The following is a 17,536-nucleotide window of genomic DNA, read 5'->3' on the forward strand; positions in this document are numbered from 1 at the left end:
ACTATCCATCTGAGTTACATCATACCTTGTGTTCGTCGATTTGAAACAAGACTGTGTCCAAGATAAGACTTGGCCGAGAAGCTACATTCAGGGTCTGTTCGGCCTGGGTTAGCCAGTTGATGAAGTCTTGGAGGGAATTGTGGAACTCCATTGCCAAATTGAGAGCCTCTTCCAGTTTAGTCTGCAAAGGCAGATTATTTAGTACTTGATGATATTTAAGTGTCCCCCCCCGCCCCGCCAGTTTAACCACTCTGCCAGATTTCCTTCCCATCCACCCTTTATTTATATATACTCTGTATTTCTGTATTACCTAAACAGTTTATGAGTGTAATGGGACTTCACTAAAATAATGGCAAACCAAATCCCTTTTAGTATAGTGAGAAGATCTCACTGCAGCTAAAAATAATCTGATAAACACTAAAATTGTAACCTGAAGGCAATGAACCACAGAATGCAATTACTAAACAGACATCTTTTATATCTTTATATAAAAAGAAAACTTGACATTCACATGATTAACCTGGGGGGCTCAAAATGCTGTGAAATATATATACATTATGCTCTGTCAGTAAGAGCATACAATCTAGTATCCCTAGCCTATCATCACTCATAGCATTAAACAGTGATATTTTTAATCCCTTTTCATGGACTTTTGTTACAAAAGTGCTTATTATATACACAATCATCTCACTCTCTTGACCTCCCTCTTTCCCTCCCCACTACATACATAAATAAGTGTGATTAGAATTATTTAACAATCCAGAATTCGAGTGGGTCACAAATTTAAAAATATAGCTAACAACCCTTGATCTATGATCTGTGTTTGAATAGACTGCTTTAACTCCATTCTCCTGTATGAAAGAGAATCCTATTTTCAATTGACCCCATGAAACTGCCAAACGTATACAAAGAAAATTTAAACATGGGGTCGTTAAAAGTTCCACTGATAATTCTACTCAGCGATAAAGTAAATCCCATGAAATAAAACATTCATTCTATTACAATAATTAAAATACATACTTTCCTTTCATTGAGTTTGGTTTCCACCGATTCCCATTTTTCTTTCAAGTTATTTATGTCTTGGTCAATTGTCTCTGCAGATTTGGGGCATCTTGCAAGCATCTGCTGGCCTTTCTGCATCAGACTTTTGTATGTTTCTTCTTTAACATCAAAGGCAGCACAGACTTCCTACATTGAGATATTCACCCCAAGTTAAATCATTTTTAAGAGAATACAATCTAAGAGTTCCTTTCCCAGGTCATCAACCCCAAGCCCCTTATCATATATTCACCTCTATCTAACATACAGAATAACCCTGACACATTTAAATATTTCACTATACTGAAACACCACCTAAGCCTATAGACATATCTGTCTGCCAGAAATCTGAGAAATGCCGCTATCATTATCAGTCCATTGCAGCATGCTAAAGTTGGTAAGCGACATTTTAAATGTTACCAAGAAAGGTTTCACTGTGCAGTAACCAATCACCTCTGTGACCCTGTGCAAGTGATTTAACTTCTCCAGGCCTTGGTTTCCTTCTCTGTAAAAGGGGCTTTGTAAGTCTCACCTCAGACAACGGCTGTAATAATTTCTGCTATAATTTATTTCTGTGCTCAGAAGGCAAACAATGAATAGAAAGTAAAAGCTCAATATAGTAAGACATTTTAAGTTGATTGCTCGGACTCTGGAATCACAAAAGACAAACTTGTGGTACTATGAATATTACGTTCATTTATAACATCTTTAAAGCTTTCAATTGGAATGTAATGTGTTTCTTCTACAGAGAATACAAAAAAAAAATTATGAAAACAAATTCAGAATTTAATATCAAAACAAGAGTTACTTTCATGTAAAAACTTAAGACCAGTTCTTCACAACACCTATATGAGGTTACTTCCTATCCAAATCACCAAATTCAAAATTATTTGCAACCAAGTGTGGTTTCAATAAACTCTCACAACACTGACATCTGATAAAAAATACAGGCTTGGATGTACAATGGCCCATTTCTTTTGCCCAATCTCCAAGCACTTCCATTCTTATTTCTCAAGATACTAGTTGTCAGTATTTGAATATTAAAAAATCTTTCTGATGCAAATTCGCAAGTATAAAAGAGGATTCATTTTCAAAATACGAAATAGACTGTTTTATCTTAGAACTTCTAAACCTGAATTATAATGTAAATGAATAAGAAACGCCAATAAATCAAAGTTTAAATTCAATTTGTCAGTGCCCATTTCTGTGAAAGACAGCCAGAGTCTCAAGTTTCATTATTTTTTCCTCTTTGAAGAGTGGACAGTGCCACAGAATCTGGGTGGAAACAGCCCCCAGGCATAATGCTCCCAACTAGACAACTAAACGGAAGCCTCCCCTTGTTCACAGCTGGTATCGATTGGTGTGAAGTTAAAGATATAGCCCTATCACCATTAAAACAAACAGGGGCACCTATGTGATTCAGTCGGTTAGGCTGACTCTTGGTTTCGGCTCAGGTCATGATCTCATGGTTGTTAAGTTTGAGCCCTTACAGTGCAGAGCCAGCTTGATTGAGATTCTGTCTCCCTCTCTCTCTACCCCTCACCTAATCACACACACACATTCTCTCTCTCAAAATAAATAATACAACTTAAAAAAATAAAACAAACAAAAAGTAGCTCTTGAACAGAATAAGAACATATTTTCCAGACTTCCATGAAACTAGGAGGGAGTATCATGCTTATAGCAATAATTTTCAAGTCAATTCTGATGGCTTTCAGGATTTTTCTTTTCACTGAAGGTACAACAGTTTATAATTTACACTCTGTGTTATCACTATCCATACAAGTTCATCATTTTATGGGGAAAATTCGCTTCTAAAAAACTCTTAGACTGCTATAAACTCTTCATATACTGACATACTAATCTTTGAAATAAATAAGTTCTGACTTGAAGAATTTAATCAATAAATGGTGTTTCTAGCACTTACACATAAAGATTTCTGCTGTAAAACTGTATATCCTTTAAACCTTCTCCCACAATTTATTGGTCACCGGCACCCAGACAAAATGGTCATGTTCTTTCTTAATCTGAGGCTAGAGCTGTAGGAAGTAATATACTTACCAGGTGGGCATTAAGCTGCTCCCTGGCTGTTTCTGGTAACCCCCCCAAAGGTTTGGAGGCTAACAGATGACGCTCCGTGTCCGTCAGCCACTGCTGCAGATCCTCAATCTCACCATGGAACCCTTTGGCCTGGAGTGATACAGAGTTTTAAGTCTGGGCCATCAACACATTGTCCCTTTTAAGCAGAAAACAAGGTTTGAACGACCCCAGCCTGCTTAAGCCCCTCTCTGCGTTCTTAACAACAGGCAGGTGCAAGTGGATTTGCCTTGCCTTTCTTTGTCGTGAGAGCTCTGGCAGATAAGGCTATTACACTAAGAGCCAGAGGGCTGCCTCCTCATCTGCTTTATCCTTTATCCCACTTATTTTTACTCCTCTCCTTAGGGTACACAAATTAAACAGGGGTCTGCAAACCAATGAAAGAGTTCCATGCTATTTTGGTTTTGAAGGCTACCAAAAGTCTGACAATCTATTCTCTTATTCACCTGGCGCAAGGCACCATCCAGCTGCTGCTTCCTTTGTTCTGTTTTTTCCAAAACATTTTGCCATCGTTGATTTAGAACCTCTAGCTTGTTCTGAAGGTTGCTTGCTTCTTCTCCTGCACTTGATTCAATTAGATCATTTCCTGCTTTATTAACAGCTTCTACTGTGGACTGATGGGCTAATACATCATTTTGAAGCACCTGAAAATATTAAGAGAACACTATGTTTGCTAGCTCATAACATGTTAACAGCGCTTTTAATGCAACTGTTTTATTTCTTGAAGATAAGAACATTCGGAAACAAAACCATGTCTACATAGTTTTAATACTAAGAAAGTGTTCAAATGGTGGACTCCTTTTCCCTTAACTTTGCAGCTTTCCTGGATATACCTTTAGTCTACCAATAACTCGTGAATGATTATGAAAGAACATTTTGCTAGTTCTTCCCATCAGAATAACCTCTCATTGAGGAGATTACAGTTAAAAGGTTCTAAAAGTTTTCATTTGATTCAAATTCATTTTGACTGAACTTAATTTTCATGTCTTAAGTAAACAACTTAAAAATATTTTACTTGTGTATCCATTTTCACATATAAAATTATTACATTCTTAGATAGTGCCATGCTTTACAATTAACATTCTAAGAGGGAAAAAAATTACCACAGAATATTCTTTTAGCTTCTCTCATTGGAAAGGTGCTACAATTAACTGCTAAGTAGGCAGGAATCTTGGGACACCCTGACACTAAAGGAAAAGATATTTCACTGACAGCAGGAATACACGAGCCCAGAAATCCAAAGTGTAGCTGTTCCTTTACTAGGAGAAACACATTTGAAGTGTAGTGAACATACAGACTCCAATAAATAACACCTTCCTTATATACATGAAAATATGAGAATAGATCAATAATGCTTAAATGTGCTAACATGGAACAAGAATGTTAAGTGCAAAAAGCAACCACAAAGCTAAAAAAAACAAACAAACCCTGAAATTATACTGAAAAGAATGACACTTTAAAGAACAAATAGAGCTTAGGAATAGTTTCCTTTCAAGAAGACGGTGGTTATGTTTTTGGAAACCAGAAGAGACATTCCTCTCATTTTAGTAAGAGCCAATGATAATCTTTCCTTACATTCACTGACTCAGGGCTGACAACAGGAGATGAAGGCATCCCACATCTGGAGGGAAATCCAGAACAAGGGGGATTTTTCGTGAAGAGCACTAATCATCTGTGATAACGATTTCTCTGACTATATGCACTCATTCTCTGAGGCACCTGTTAAGGAAGTGTTTTTTAAAGGCCATAAAATCAACTGAGGAAACATTCCCTCCCTTCCTCCAGTAAATGTGCTAGTGATTTTAAGCCCTTTAACTTCTGACCTTTGAGAAATGGAAGCAGGGAGAAGGATCCGTTTCTAACTGCTCAAAGGTAGATAAACAGAAATAAAAGATCCTTATCTCATGTCCTGTCAAAATAAGTGGATTGTGGTGTCTCACTGTCCCACCTCTACTGGACTCTACAAAAATTCCTGTCACTGATGTATATGTTGCATACAACTGCTAAGTTGAGAATAAACATATTTTTTTTATATGCAGAGTCTGTCTGACCAGTCATTACTACTCTTAGAAAGGTATAATATAGACATTAAATAAAAAAAAATATTAATGATACAAAATAGGCCCTAACTGCCTAATCAGATATGGCTGGGCAATGACTATAAATACAGACAGAAACAGGTAAAAGAGGGAGAGAAATTTAAATTAGGGTCTGGTTACTGTGGGGAAAAGTGTGAAAGAAGGAAAACTACAGCAGCCAGAATACTAAAAATATCTCTTTATCATGAGAGTAAAGTACCTATCTTTCATTTTAAAGTGACAATAACTATGTAAAATTATTAAACATTTTCTATTTGGTAATCAAGGAAAACTTATTTAAGATCAGAATTTAGGATATAACCTTAGGTGCAATGCCCTATTAATGTGAATGCTCAAGTTCTACGAAAGACTGTTGACTGTCAGGATAAACTCGACCAAGGGTAACCTTTTACTAATTAAGCCTATTGACTTAAAAGATGGGGAATTTTCTTTTCATCTGAAAAAAAATTATTTATTTCACTTCTCCTGGCCAAGTCATGGCTTTGGTCATTTGCACAAAGATTCTAACAACTGGGTTTCAGGATTTATTTTTCTAGGCAAATGAACTTTATCATAATAAGCTAGAATCCTGCTCTCAACCGCCACATGGTCTGCTCTGATGACCTAGGTGGGTATCATCTAAGCCTCGAAGATGCCTCCTATTATCAGTTTGGGCCCACTGTGTTAAGCTCCATGCTTTTCACCTCTCTAAGCCCTCCAGACTGTACAGAGATTGGGTATTTTCTATTAAGAACTGCCAACCAAGTGTCACAAAAATGACAACAGGCGCCTTGGTGGCTCAGTCAGTTGAGCATCTGACTCTTGATTTCAGCTTAGGTCATGATCTCATGGTTGTGGGCTGGAGCCCCACATCGGCCTCTGAGCTGACAGTGTGGAGCCTACTCAGGATTCTCTCTCTCCCCCTCTCTCCCCAAAATAATCTAAAAACTAAAATAAAAACTAAAAAAAAAAAAAAAAAAAGAATTGTCAACCAAGTGTCACAAAGACAACAACAACAACATTGTTTTGTATGTACCTCAAGATACAATTAAATTTTTGGGGGTGCCTGGGTGGCTCAGTTGGTTAAGCGTCCAACTTCAGCTCAGGTCATGATCTCACGGTTTGTGGGTTAGAGCCCCACATTGGGCTTTGTGCTCAGAGCCTGGAGCCTGTCTTTGGATTCTGTGTCTCCCTCTCTCTCTGCCCTTCCCCCACTCATGCTCTGTTTCTCTCTGTCTCAATAATAAAATAAAATAAATGAAAAAAATTTTTAAAAAGATACAATTAAATTTTTAAATTAGTTTTTAATTTAAAGCTATCAATCATGTTCAGGACATATAAAAACCCTTTTAAACATAATAAATATTGTTCAAAACTAATTCAGAAAGAAAACGACTAAGGCACAGAAAGCCAATGAGAAGTAAGAGAGACACAGAGAGTAAAGAACAAACAGAGTGATAGATGCACAGGCAGACAGAAAGACGTTAAATGTGCCAAACACGCAGTAAGTGACACACATGGCAGTTAGGGGGACCAGAGAAAAAACATACACACAACTGCAGCGTAACAGTATTCTGAGCTTGGGACTTTTTTAGGGGATCCCCAGCAACTTTTAAAACTAGGCTCTGCCAATCCAGTGACAGGGACACTCAGGGATGTAGAGCAATGGTTTGCTGTGCAGCCTGAAAATTTAGCCAGAAGTTTCTTGCTGCTCTGGATCACTGCCCTGAACAATGAGGGGAAAAAAAATATTTGTTTATAATCTTTTAAAAGGTGTGTTTTAAGGAGTTTAGCCTTTGGCTACAAATGTCAAATAATGAACCTGAGCTATCATCATCAACTTGAAAAATACACAGAGAGGAAACGTATGCAAACAAAAATCTGATGACATTAGAAACACACAAAGAAGAAACACGACACGCAACCACAGCTACGTACGTGATGCTTGGCGAGTTCAATTTCAATGGCCTTAGGGTCTCCTCCGACGGGCTTCTGTTCACTCAGCAGGCCCTCGGTGTGTGTCAGCCAGGCCAGCAGCTCATCCAGGGCATGCTGGAACTGGCCCAGGGCTAACAGAGCACCCTCCAGCTTGTGCTACAGCAACAACAGTGGACAGTAAGAAAATCCATAGGAATCCAACATTATGAATGACATACATTTATAAAACTAACAAGAGCAAAAAGAACCAATTGTTGCACGCCGTACAATTCTGTAAGCATATCCCATGAAGCCCAATGATCATATCCTACATTTTACATTTGACACTCTTTGTGGTTAAACAGGGCATGTTGAGAAGCAGGAAAAGTTCTAATAAAATACGTAGGGGCTTCAAAAGGTTTATGTACCTAATCACCTAATTTTATTTTTTAATAATGATTTTACCTTAATACACGGAACTGAACTTTTCTAACTTCCTAACAAAAGTCTTGGTGTTTACCTGTCTGTTGATAATTCTTTCATCGAGACTATCCCATATCAATTTCAGCTCCATTAATGGGTCTTGAACAGTGTGCTTGTCACTCTCTTCTGTTACTTTCTTCAGCAAAAGCTCTGCTTGATGGTTCAGTCTCTCCATTTCTATCTGTTGTTGGTAGGCCTCTGACTTAAATTGCTATTTTTTTTAAAAAAAGAGACATATAAGGAAAATTTGTTCTAAATTAAAACTTTAAACAGGTCCTACCTACCTAATAAAAATTCTATGAATTCAATATTCATTCTAATTCATATTTCTTATGGCCAGAGAAATGAAGAGGAATAAAATCTAACACAAAAGAATTATAAATAAAAAAAGATGAGGGAAATATATTTTCTTTATTCAGTGTTTTATAAATGCAGGAAAGATGTTTCTATTTATAATTTTGACATCTCACTTTTGTTCTCTATAGAAAAAAACTAAGAAATTTCCAGGTTAACCTTATTCCATTGTCTACATATATTCAATAAATGAACTTGGATACGTTGGCATATAAGAACCCCCCCCCAAAAAATCTCTAAGAAACTCAGATTAATATTTTCTGGTCAAAAACAGTGCATCCACTGAAATTTTATGTTTTCTGTAGCTGTGCTGTGTTCAATGATATTTAGTTATTTCTATGCCTAACCCACTGCTGACTCAGAATAATGTTATTTTTTTCTCTCAACACTAACATGTATTTAATGATGTTGGCTTTGCCAACCAACACAGGTTAGCAAATGGTTGCTTGTAGTAGGAAACTGTCCTTTCACAAAATATTTATTTTTAATCTGTAATTGTAAATCATTAAATACGTAAGTTATTAATAGCGAAATAGTCCCTTAATTTTTTTCAAACATGAGAATAATAATTAAAAAATAACTAAGGTATTATGAGCATTTGCTTTGTTCTCAACAAACTTACAAAGAAAATAATTTTATCCTCAATTCAAGCTAAGGACACAAAAGAGAGACTAGTTAGGTAACTGTCTCGAGGTCCCTTGGCTAAGTAAGTGGACGCACCGGAACATAATCTCAAGATGAGCTAATTTCAGAGAGAGCACTCATAAGCAGCCTGCTGCATGAAAACTACTGAGATATATGCAAATATCCCAAAATGTACACCTATAAATGTATGTAAAGTATATCATGTGTTTACTCCACGGCCACATAAAGTTAAAGAAAAAAAAATGCAGTCTAATAATGGCAACAGTAATAATTTCTAAATGAAATATTCTATATCACACTTAGAGATGGAAATGCTACAATTTTAAAGCCAGATCATAATTGTATATAAAAATCTAATAGAGTTCATTGAAAATGGTGTGATGTCTCTTTGGATGGGGACTTGAAATCAGGAAGGAAACAGCTGATCCCACTTGGATAAATGATCAAAAGCACAGAGGAATTCAAAGAGGAAACAGTCCAGCCATTTACACAGCTGGAGATCAAGAACCACAAAAGTAAAAATTACAGAGGAAGGCAGGTAGAAAACAACAAACATTTTTACAAAACAAATATTTTGTGAAGTACTATTATGCCATGGATGTTTCTTTAGCCTGTTGAGACTAAATGGATTACTCTGACCCACTGAAGAAAAAAATGTTATATGTGTACTGAGGACAATGATACACCACTGAATAATGAAGTTATAAAAATCTTTACTGTATGAGCTACATGTGTATAAAATATACACTCACCCTCCCAGACCCCTTCCCCTCTTCAGTGTGCTCGCAGCATAAGGATTTTTGAAAGATTATAAATCAGATCTTAAGAGAAGTTGCCTCTGGGTACATAACATTTTTGGGTGGCTTTTAAAAAGCCATCTTTTTTGGTTATTATTATTTTGTCTTTTCTATAATGAACAGGTATTGATTTAATAAGAAGAAAACTAGTATTTTATATCATTTAATGAACACTTATATGCTGCTTATTATGTAATTATGCTATATCAAAACAGTTTCACAATCAAAATGTTAACACTTCAGTTATGTAAAATAAATTTATTTATTCCCATGAATAAAGAACATAAAAATACAGTCTCTGATAAATTGATGAACCCCACACATACCTTTAGCTCTTCAATCTGCTGCTTGACAGTTTCAAGATCTGTTCCAATTGGTGACATTGAAGCTAATTTACCACCTGCAATATCTACCCAGTCAAATATTGCCTGAAAAACACATTAGCCCATGAGTTACTAGTACATCTGAAATTGCTATAACATCCCAAGTGTTACAGGAAAGTATGACCATAAATCGATACAGATGTTATGGAATGAGCCTATTTTACAAATTAAGATGGTTCACCTAAATAAGTAAAAGCAACAATATAATGAAAAAGTCATCCCAAATATGCAATACATGTAACCTCCAATTCTTCATCCAAGTTTGCAAAGGAAATTCTTTTCGGAATGGAATCTTAGAATATTAAGAACTTTCAAAAGAGTGCATTTGAAAAAGTTTTATAAATTCAATCACATGAAATAGACATAAGAAAGCACAGAGAATTCTAAGAGGAAGATTATATAAATATATTGAAAGAAAAAGAGTTCAAATCCATCTGCTTTTCAAATAAAGCAAGACGTTTATTGTTTAGCACGTGAGTAAAATATGTGGCCCAGCTAAAGCCTTACACACTATTTAGATTAGCATGAAAATCCTCCACATACAACGATTAATATTATGATCATGATTCTGAATAACAACACAGACTATAGAATCTATTTTTCCTGTTCTTTTTAGGTAATATAAACATTTTAGAAAGGCACAACTCACATTTCCTTCAGATACAGAATACACAAAATTATTCTGGACTTTAATGAAGTTGCCAAACCATATAGTAGGAGGAAGAATCTTGGAAATTATCTGCTATTTTCAGTTATCATTAAAAAACTCAATAACTTAAGAAGCAACCTGGGAAATATTTTTTTGTTTTTACTTTACAGTCAAACCCCAAAATGTCTAGAGCTTCGGAACCTTTCAACATCTAGCTCTGGCCAGGCTCAGATATTTAATAAATCTAGTGGCCCTTCATTCCCACAGATGATGCTACTAATCTACAATGGGGCTTGTTTTTCTACCAGGGGTAATGAGAGAGTAAAAGCCATGGTGCCTAGGGGTGCCTGGGTGGCTCAGTTGATTAAGCTTCTCACTCTTCATTTCTGTTCAGGTCATGATCTCACAGTTTGTGGACTTATGCCCCACATTAGGCTCTGCACTGATGGCATGGAGCCTGCTTGGGATTCTCTGTCTCCCTTTCTCTGCCCTACTCCTGCTTGCATTCTCTTTCTCTCTCTTGCTCAAAAAAAAAAAAAAAAAATTAAACATTGAAAAAAAGGAAAGTCCTAGTGTCTAGTAAGTGACCTCTGTGGCTAATGGCTCCTGAGGTCAAAAGGCTGCAAATGGTGGCAGTGCCATCTCTAGCCATGGAAGAGAGCACAACTCAGTCATTTATTAATGATATGTACAAATCATGACCTGGTCCCACAAATTGAGTGAGGGCTGGAGCCTGATCAGTTCCTGGCCACTGAAACCTAACCAATAATTTAACTCTTTGGTTAAAAAGTAGGAGAAGGAGGAAAGGTATATAAGATATTGTTTGTGGTGAATTTTTTCATGTATTTCCAAAGTTGAAAACACTTTCAGCTGGCATGAAGCCTGGCTTGTGATATTTATTTTTACAAATATAGAAATGGAATAGCATAATAAAAAGGAAAAGATGTTCTCATCTGAGCTTTAAAAATAATATTCACTTGGTGTTATGGAAATACTCAGAAGGGCTTTTTCCATACGGTAGGAGGGTTGACATATTCAGTGCTGGCCAGCCTGTTAGGAAATGGAATAAAGCTGAAGAAGGTAAGGAGAGAAATACCCCTGAGCTGGCCTCAACCGACAAGACAATTTTTCACAAAAGAAGAAGAAACTTTCAAAAACTGTTAATAAAATGACTGAGAACCCTTAAGGGGTGTGAAAAACAACCGTGAAAAGGAATTATGTGGATGGAAAGGAAGAAAAACATTTTACACAGCAGATTATAACCTAATGAAACAGAAATCTATTTTAGTTCAACGGGGGAACACTGGCTTCAAATCAAATCTCTTTTGCTTCTGACTTTAGTTAAACTCAGGGATATTTTTAGATAGTGTTTACTCCTTTCATCTTACTCCACTCAACTTTAGAACAGAACTCTGATTCGGCTCCCATTTCACTGACTGGTGTGGAACCATTAATATTTTCCAAAAATTAAAATATTTTTTCAAAGTAAATTGCACTCTGTGTATAAAAATGTATTGAGATGTGTACATAAATCTACACATATCTCCAGGGTCAGAAATATCTTCTAAAAGGTGAAACATACACTGAAGTAGGCGAGCCTGCTACATACACATCTGAGGCCCTGGGGTGGTGCCAACGTGTAAATCCGCACACGTCAGCCAGCCCGATTCTCCTGCCAGCAGACACACCAGGACGCCCTTACCTGCAGTCCGTCCTGGTACTGAACAGCAGCTTGCATTGCCTCCTCAAGTTTGTCCACCCGGTCCTTCCAAGCCTTATTCAGAGAATCCCAGGCGGAATTTAACTACAATATAAACATCAGGACTCTTTTAGTGTCTCTTACTAAGCTTGCAACTACTTCTATCAAATATGCTGTAGTCAAAAAAAATCCTTTTTGAAAAGCATTCTGATGAGAGTAGGAAACATGCTAGCTGTACCTCATCAATACTCTTCTTGACAATGGGTTTATCAGGTTCCCCACATGCAGCAATGAGTTCAGAACCCAGGTTGATAACTATATCCAGCTCTTCCTGTAGTCCATCAATCTCTTCCTTTATGGCCTAGAATAAGAAATGACAGCCTGAGAGTTTAAGCAAAAACACACCGGAACTACAAAGATGGACATAAAGACATGAATTATAGTTATTTCTAGAAAGTATGATTATAATCTATTTTTTATTTTCTTCTTTCTCTTTTCTAAGTTTCTGTGACAATTTTTTCAATAAGAGAGAAGACATATTTTAATGAAAAAAAAAACTGTCCTTTGTAACAAGCATCAATGTTTATTCTAAAAACAATATTTAAAGAATTAATTCTATGTAACAAATACCAGAATGAGCTCCTTTAAATATCAGTAACAATGAAGGGTGTAGAAATATATTTTGCTTTTGAAACAAAATAGTTTGGGTAATATACATTTATTTTTTTCTTTAATTAAAAATATTTTTCATCTATTTTGAGAAAAGAGAGAATGAACAGGGAAGGGGCAGAAAGAGGGAGAGAGGGAGAATCCCAACAGGCTCTGTACTGTCAGTGCAGAGCCAAGTGCAGGGCTCGAACTCACAAACTCTGAGTTCATGACCAGAACCACAATCAGGAGTCAGACGCTCAACTGATAAGCCAATCAGGTGCTCCGGCAATAAACATTTAAAACAGAGGTTTAGTAATCTACAAAAAAAAAAAAAAAAAAAATCGAAAATATCCCCATCCCTACCCACCCACACAACCAAACCAAGCTTGCAGATACAGAAAACAGATTGGTGGTTGCCAGAGGTAGGGGGTGTGGGTGAGAGAAATAGGTGAAGAGGGTCAAAAGGTATAAACTTCCACTTGTTAAAAAAAAAAAAAGAAGTCATGGGGAAGCAATGTATAGCATGGTGACTATAGGTAATAATACTGTATTGTGTATTTTAAAATTGCTAAGAGTAGATCTTAAAAAAATAAAACAAAATAAGCATAAGAAAAGCACGAGTTCAAAACCTTCTCACAAATTAATGTTAGTAGATTTAAGATAATCTAGTTCATTCTGTCATTTCCCTAGGACATATAAACTACAAAAAAAAAAATAGGAGAACAATGCAGTGTACTGCTTTTGCTTTCATCTTCTTGGTTAAATATATTTATTCACTCAAAAACATTTAATAGGCATAAACCAAGCCCAAACTAGGCATTGGGGATACAAATAAATATAGGGCCATTCCACTAAAGGGGCTCAAAGTCCATTAGGAATAAGAGAGAGATAATCAATGATAAGTTATACTGTGTGTAGAGTCCTTTGGATGAGGACAGCATTACAAGAACACAGACAAACTTTCCTAAGTATGCAAGAAAAGATTTTTCATGAAGGTGTACAACCCAAAGGACCCCTGAAGTTTGAGTGGCATTTGTCAGAAGAGTGGTAGGAAGAACATATGAGGGTGAGGAAACTAATGAGCAAAGACACAGAGACTCTAAGAAAGAGCACACAGCAGTGTCAGGGGAAGCCACTTTCTAACGAAGGAGCAGCACTCAACAAAATGGCTTTGGGAACACAGGTGTGAACTCTGCTGGGATATAAAACACCAGTATGCTATCGGGAGCCTAGATTTTATTCCATAGGCAGTGGATGCCTCTGAGTGGTTCTGAGTGGCGATACAGTAAGAGCAGGTCTAGAGAGAGGATGAGGCTGGCAAAGAAAGAGACTCTGCAGGTAGGGATACCACTACAGCTTACTTCTGAAGCCAAAAACGAAGGTCCTGAAATAAGGCAGGAGCAGTAGGGATGAAGAGAAACTTTAAAAATACATACTCTCTCAGTGAAATTTAGAAAGGTATAATCTCTTTCCTACTATATCACTATGCATTCCACTTTCGGAACCAAATATAAACTTTAATAGAGTAAGTCTGAATATTTACCAAAGAAATCTAGGTTTCATTACTCTACAACTTATTTTTTTTTTAACTTTAAAGATTTTCTGCTTACCTCTGCTGCTTCTTGCTGCTGTTTTACTACTGAGGGATCAATTCCAGGATCTTCCAGATCCCGGATGAAATCTTGTGTATCTTTAGTGGTTACGACCAATGACATGTGATCACACCAGAACTTTTCTGCTAATTCCATTACATCCAGTAGTTTGGCTTCCCTTTCTTCCACCAGTGTGTGTATGTTCTCCCAAATGAAAACCATTTGGTCAAGCTTATCCTGAACAGCTATGGCACAAAAGAGTATCAAAAAGGCAATATGTTAGCCTCATTTAAGCAATAAAGCAGAATGTTTCAGTTTACACAGAAACAGTGATTCAATTTGCTAAGTATCTAAAAGTGGACCCAATTCTGGTTGACCACAGTCTAGTGAGTATCACTAGGCCCAATATAGTGTATTCTAGACAAATGCAAAATCTCAGGGTACCCTACTCCTCCTGAACCAAGGCTCTTTCTGACAAAAGTGGATGCTCAAAGGCAAGTGAGCTCAGACTAGACCTAAGTTTACCAAGTCTGAAGTTCGCCAAGGCTGACCTCAATTCCAAAGAGAATGAAATAACCATTTAAGCTCTCCAAATCAAGAATAACAATGCCTGTTCAGTCCCAGGGATATAACAATGTAGAATATGTATTTTGGGCTTGTTTCTAGAGTACCCTTATAAATTTCCACTAATCTATGTATGTGCTCTTCCTTTTGACCAGCAGGTCTTATCTTTAAGATGGCTGGCTAAGGTTGTGGTTGCCATTTCTGCAGCTACAGGATACTCATTCTGCGGTACCCATTGTAATTAGTAATGAGAAAAAAAAACCCTAGGTCTGTTCCCTAGCATCATGCTTTAAACTGGTTTAAAAGTCCCAAAGAACACATGGCCTTTGTATAATGGCACACTTTGTAACACATTACAAAGGAAAACATTAACAAGGGATTTTCTGTACATAGCCCTTCAACCCCGATAATAGTACCTTTTCTAAAATCTGGCATTTTTGTTATGCAACTGGACTGTTCGGAAGCAGCAGGAACATTCAGAATTATTTTAAAGGTAAAGTTCAATTGTTTCCTTATTCTGAAATTATTACCTTTGGCAGATATGTCTTTGTCAGTGCCCTCAGATCTCGCAATCATTTCCTCTCCCCGCTTTTTAAGAGTTTCATACAACGGCTGTAGCTTCTCCATGTCTACTGACACATTCTTATTCTCACTGATCTGCTCCTTAATCTTTTCTACCTCAGCTGAGATCGAAGGTGGCTGCCTCAAACGCTCCACGATGCGTTCCAGGCTCTCAAGGATCTGGTCTATCTTGTCGTGGAACTAGAAGTGAATCAAAGGGGTCATTTATGGGGAAAAGACCTGTGATATCAAATATGATATTTAAATGAAAAAAAACCCATCTAGTTAATGTCACAATCAATAATTAAATCTTAACTCCTTTGTTAACATATCTACCCAAATGAGTGTATTCATTAAGAAACAGTATACATAAAAAAAAAAAAACCAGTATACGTTAATATATAATTGGACTAGCTCACATCAGCATCTTACTTGTTGCCTCATTTTATCATAATTTCAATTAATTTTAAAAGTTAAGCCCAATAAGCTGTGTGTTTTTCTATCAAAACTGTTTTATTCATCTTTACTCATTATTTTGAAATCCCAAAAAAGTTATATTATTAAATGTAGGATTCATGAACATTTTTTGTTAGAATACATGAATTTCTTAAGTTATACATTTCCTGAATTGAAAAATGTTACAAAATGAGACAAGACAAAAGTTTCCCTGACAGAACAGAAGTTTGAATTCTATTCACGGTCAAACACATAATCAGATTCATGAAAAAACTTTAAAAGTTTTGTCTGCAAAGGTACTGCAGACAATAAAGCAAAGTTATAAAACTTTGTTCTGTCATGGATTTTACACTACCCTCGGTATTAAAGGAATCATCACTCAGAATTACAGAAAATGGCTGATCCCACTGTCAGTATATCTAATAATGAAGGCCCAACTCTGCAGATGGAAAATCTGTAATTTCAAATTCAAATTCTTTATTTCCAAAAAAAAAAAGAAAAACATGAATATCCAACTCTATATTTTTTCCTTCTTATTCAGTCTTCATAGTCTTATTGCCTTCTTGGGAGTGTCTCATTAACAAGGATAATAGCACTTTCTTTTATCTATCCCAGTGGCACATATTCCTTTCTACTTTAGATGGACACTTAAATAGTTGGACAGTGATGTCAACTGTATGTTTTTTAAGGCATTGAAAATTATTTTGTAAAAAAAAAAATTATTTTGTATTGCATCTGCAAGTAGGCAGAGGAATATAAGGACTAGATCACGCAAATGCCACTTTTCTGAGAGATAAAAACATCAATACTTGGATTTAAGATAGTGAAATAATTCTGGCTGAAATTTAATCAGGAGATCCAAGAAAATGTTTTTCCATGCTCTGCTGTTTAGAAGAACTCAATCGTATTTCTGGTATAAACGATTACCTGAGTGGATTGAGAAATGGCTTCATCCAATGCCACGGCTCGCTTTTTGACATCTTCTTTAATTTGACTGTAAAGGGTGTCAGCTGCCACGTACTTCTCTTGGATAGAAAAGCCTTCCCCTGGGCTCAATTCCAGTAACTGTGGCCCAGTTTTGTTCATCTTATCTATATGAGGCTTGTGTTCGGCTATCAACTCTCGCAGTTGCTATAACAAACCAAACAGCTTCTCAGTATCTCAGGGTCACACTTCCATATTACAGCTGTCTACATGCCCCAGGCATCCAGCTGGCAAGAAACTCCCAACACCCTTCCCATCGCAAGGCATTTACCACAGGACGGCTCATACTGCTCCCTGCCAGCAAGAGATGCACTTGACACAAAGAATAAACAACAGTCTGGCCACGTCAAAGTCTCTTTAAGGGTACGTACAAAACTGCTCGTTGAGTGAAATAATGAATCCCAGTTCATTATGCATTTCCTATCAAGAGCAGTACATTTTGACAAGGGTCATATTACATAAAGAATTAGGAACTCACTATGTCCCCAACCTATGGAGATTAAGCCATAACTCTTCGTGTCCCTTTCTGTATACTCATGATATATGTGAAAATTCTTCAAAGGGGAAGAAGGAAGAAAGAGAAGGAAT

At 36.6% G+C, this 17,536-nt stretch overlaps 1 protein-coding gene across 1 annotated transcript in view; it reads right to left on the bottom strand.

Annotated features, from left to right (window-relative positions):
- DST (dystonin) overlaps positions 1 to 17,536 on the bottom strand; it is a 230,190-nt gene that overhangs the window by 35,494 nt on the left and 177,160 nt on the right. Inside the window, exons 60-71 of the mRNA XM_039244298.1 lie at positions 16,892 to 17,095; positions 15,478 to 15,709; positions 14,402 to 14,628; positions 12,379 to 12,501; positions 12,144 to 12,245; positions 9,736 to 9,837; positions 7,651 to 7,824; positions 7,152 to 7,307; positions 3,582 to 3,779; positions 3,100 to 3,228; positions 1,021 to 1,188; positions 26 to 181 (exon numbers count right to left, since the gene is read on the bottom strand). Of these exons, the coding sequence (XP_039100229.1) occupies positions 26 to 181; positions 1,021 to 1,188; positions 3,100 to 3,228; positions 3,582 to 3,779; positions 7,152 to 7,307; positions 7,651 to 7,824; positions 9,736 to 9,837; positions 12,144 to 12,245; positions 12,379 to 12,501; positions 14,402 to 14,628; positions 15,478 to 15,709; positions 16,892 to 17,095 (1,971 nt within the window). The remainder of the gene's footprint in view (positions 1 to 25; positions 182 to 1,020; positions 1,189 to 3,099; positions 3,229 to 3,581; positions 3,780 to 7,151; positions 7,308 to 7,650; positions 7,825 to 9,735; positions 9,838 to 12,143; positions 12,246 to 12,378; positions 12,502 to 14,401; positions 14,629 to 15,477; positions 15,710 to 16,891; positions 17,096 to 17,536) is intronic.

Source organism: Hyaena hyaena, unplaced genomic scaffold (genome assembly GCF_003009895.1).
Source record: "Hyaena hyaena isolate Hyena2069 unplaced genomic scaffold, ASM300989v1 scaffold_242, whole genome shotgun sequence".
NCBI classification, from domain to species: Eukaryota; Metazoa; Chordata; class Mammalia; order Carnivora; family Hyaenidae; genus Hyaena; species Hyaena hyaena.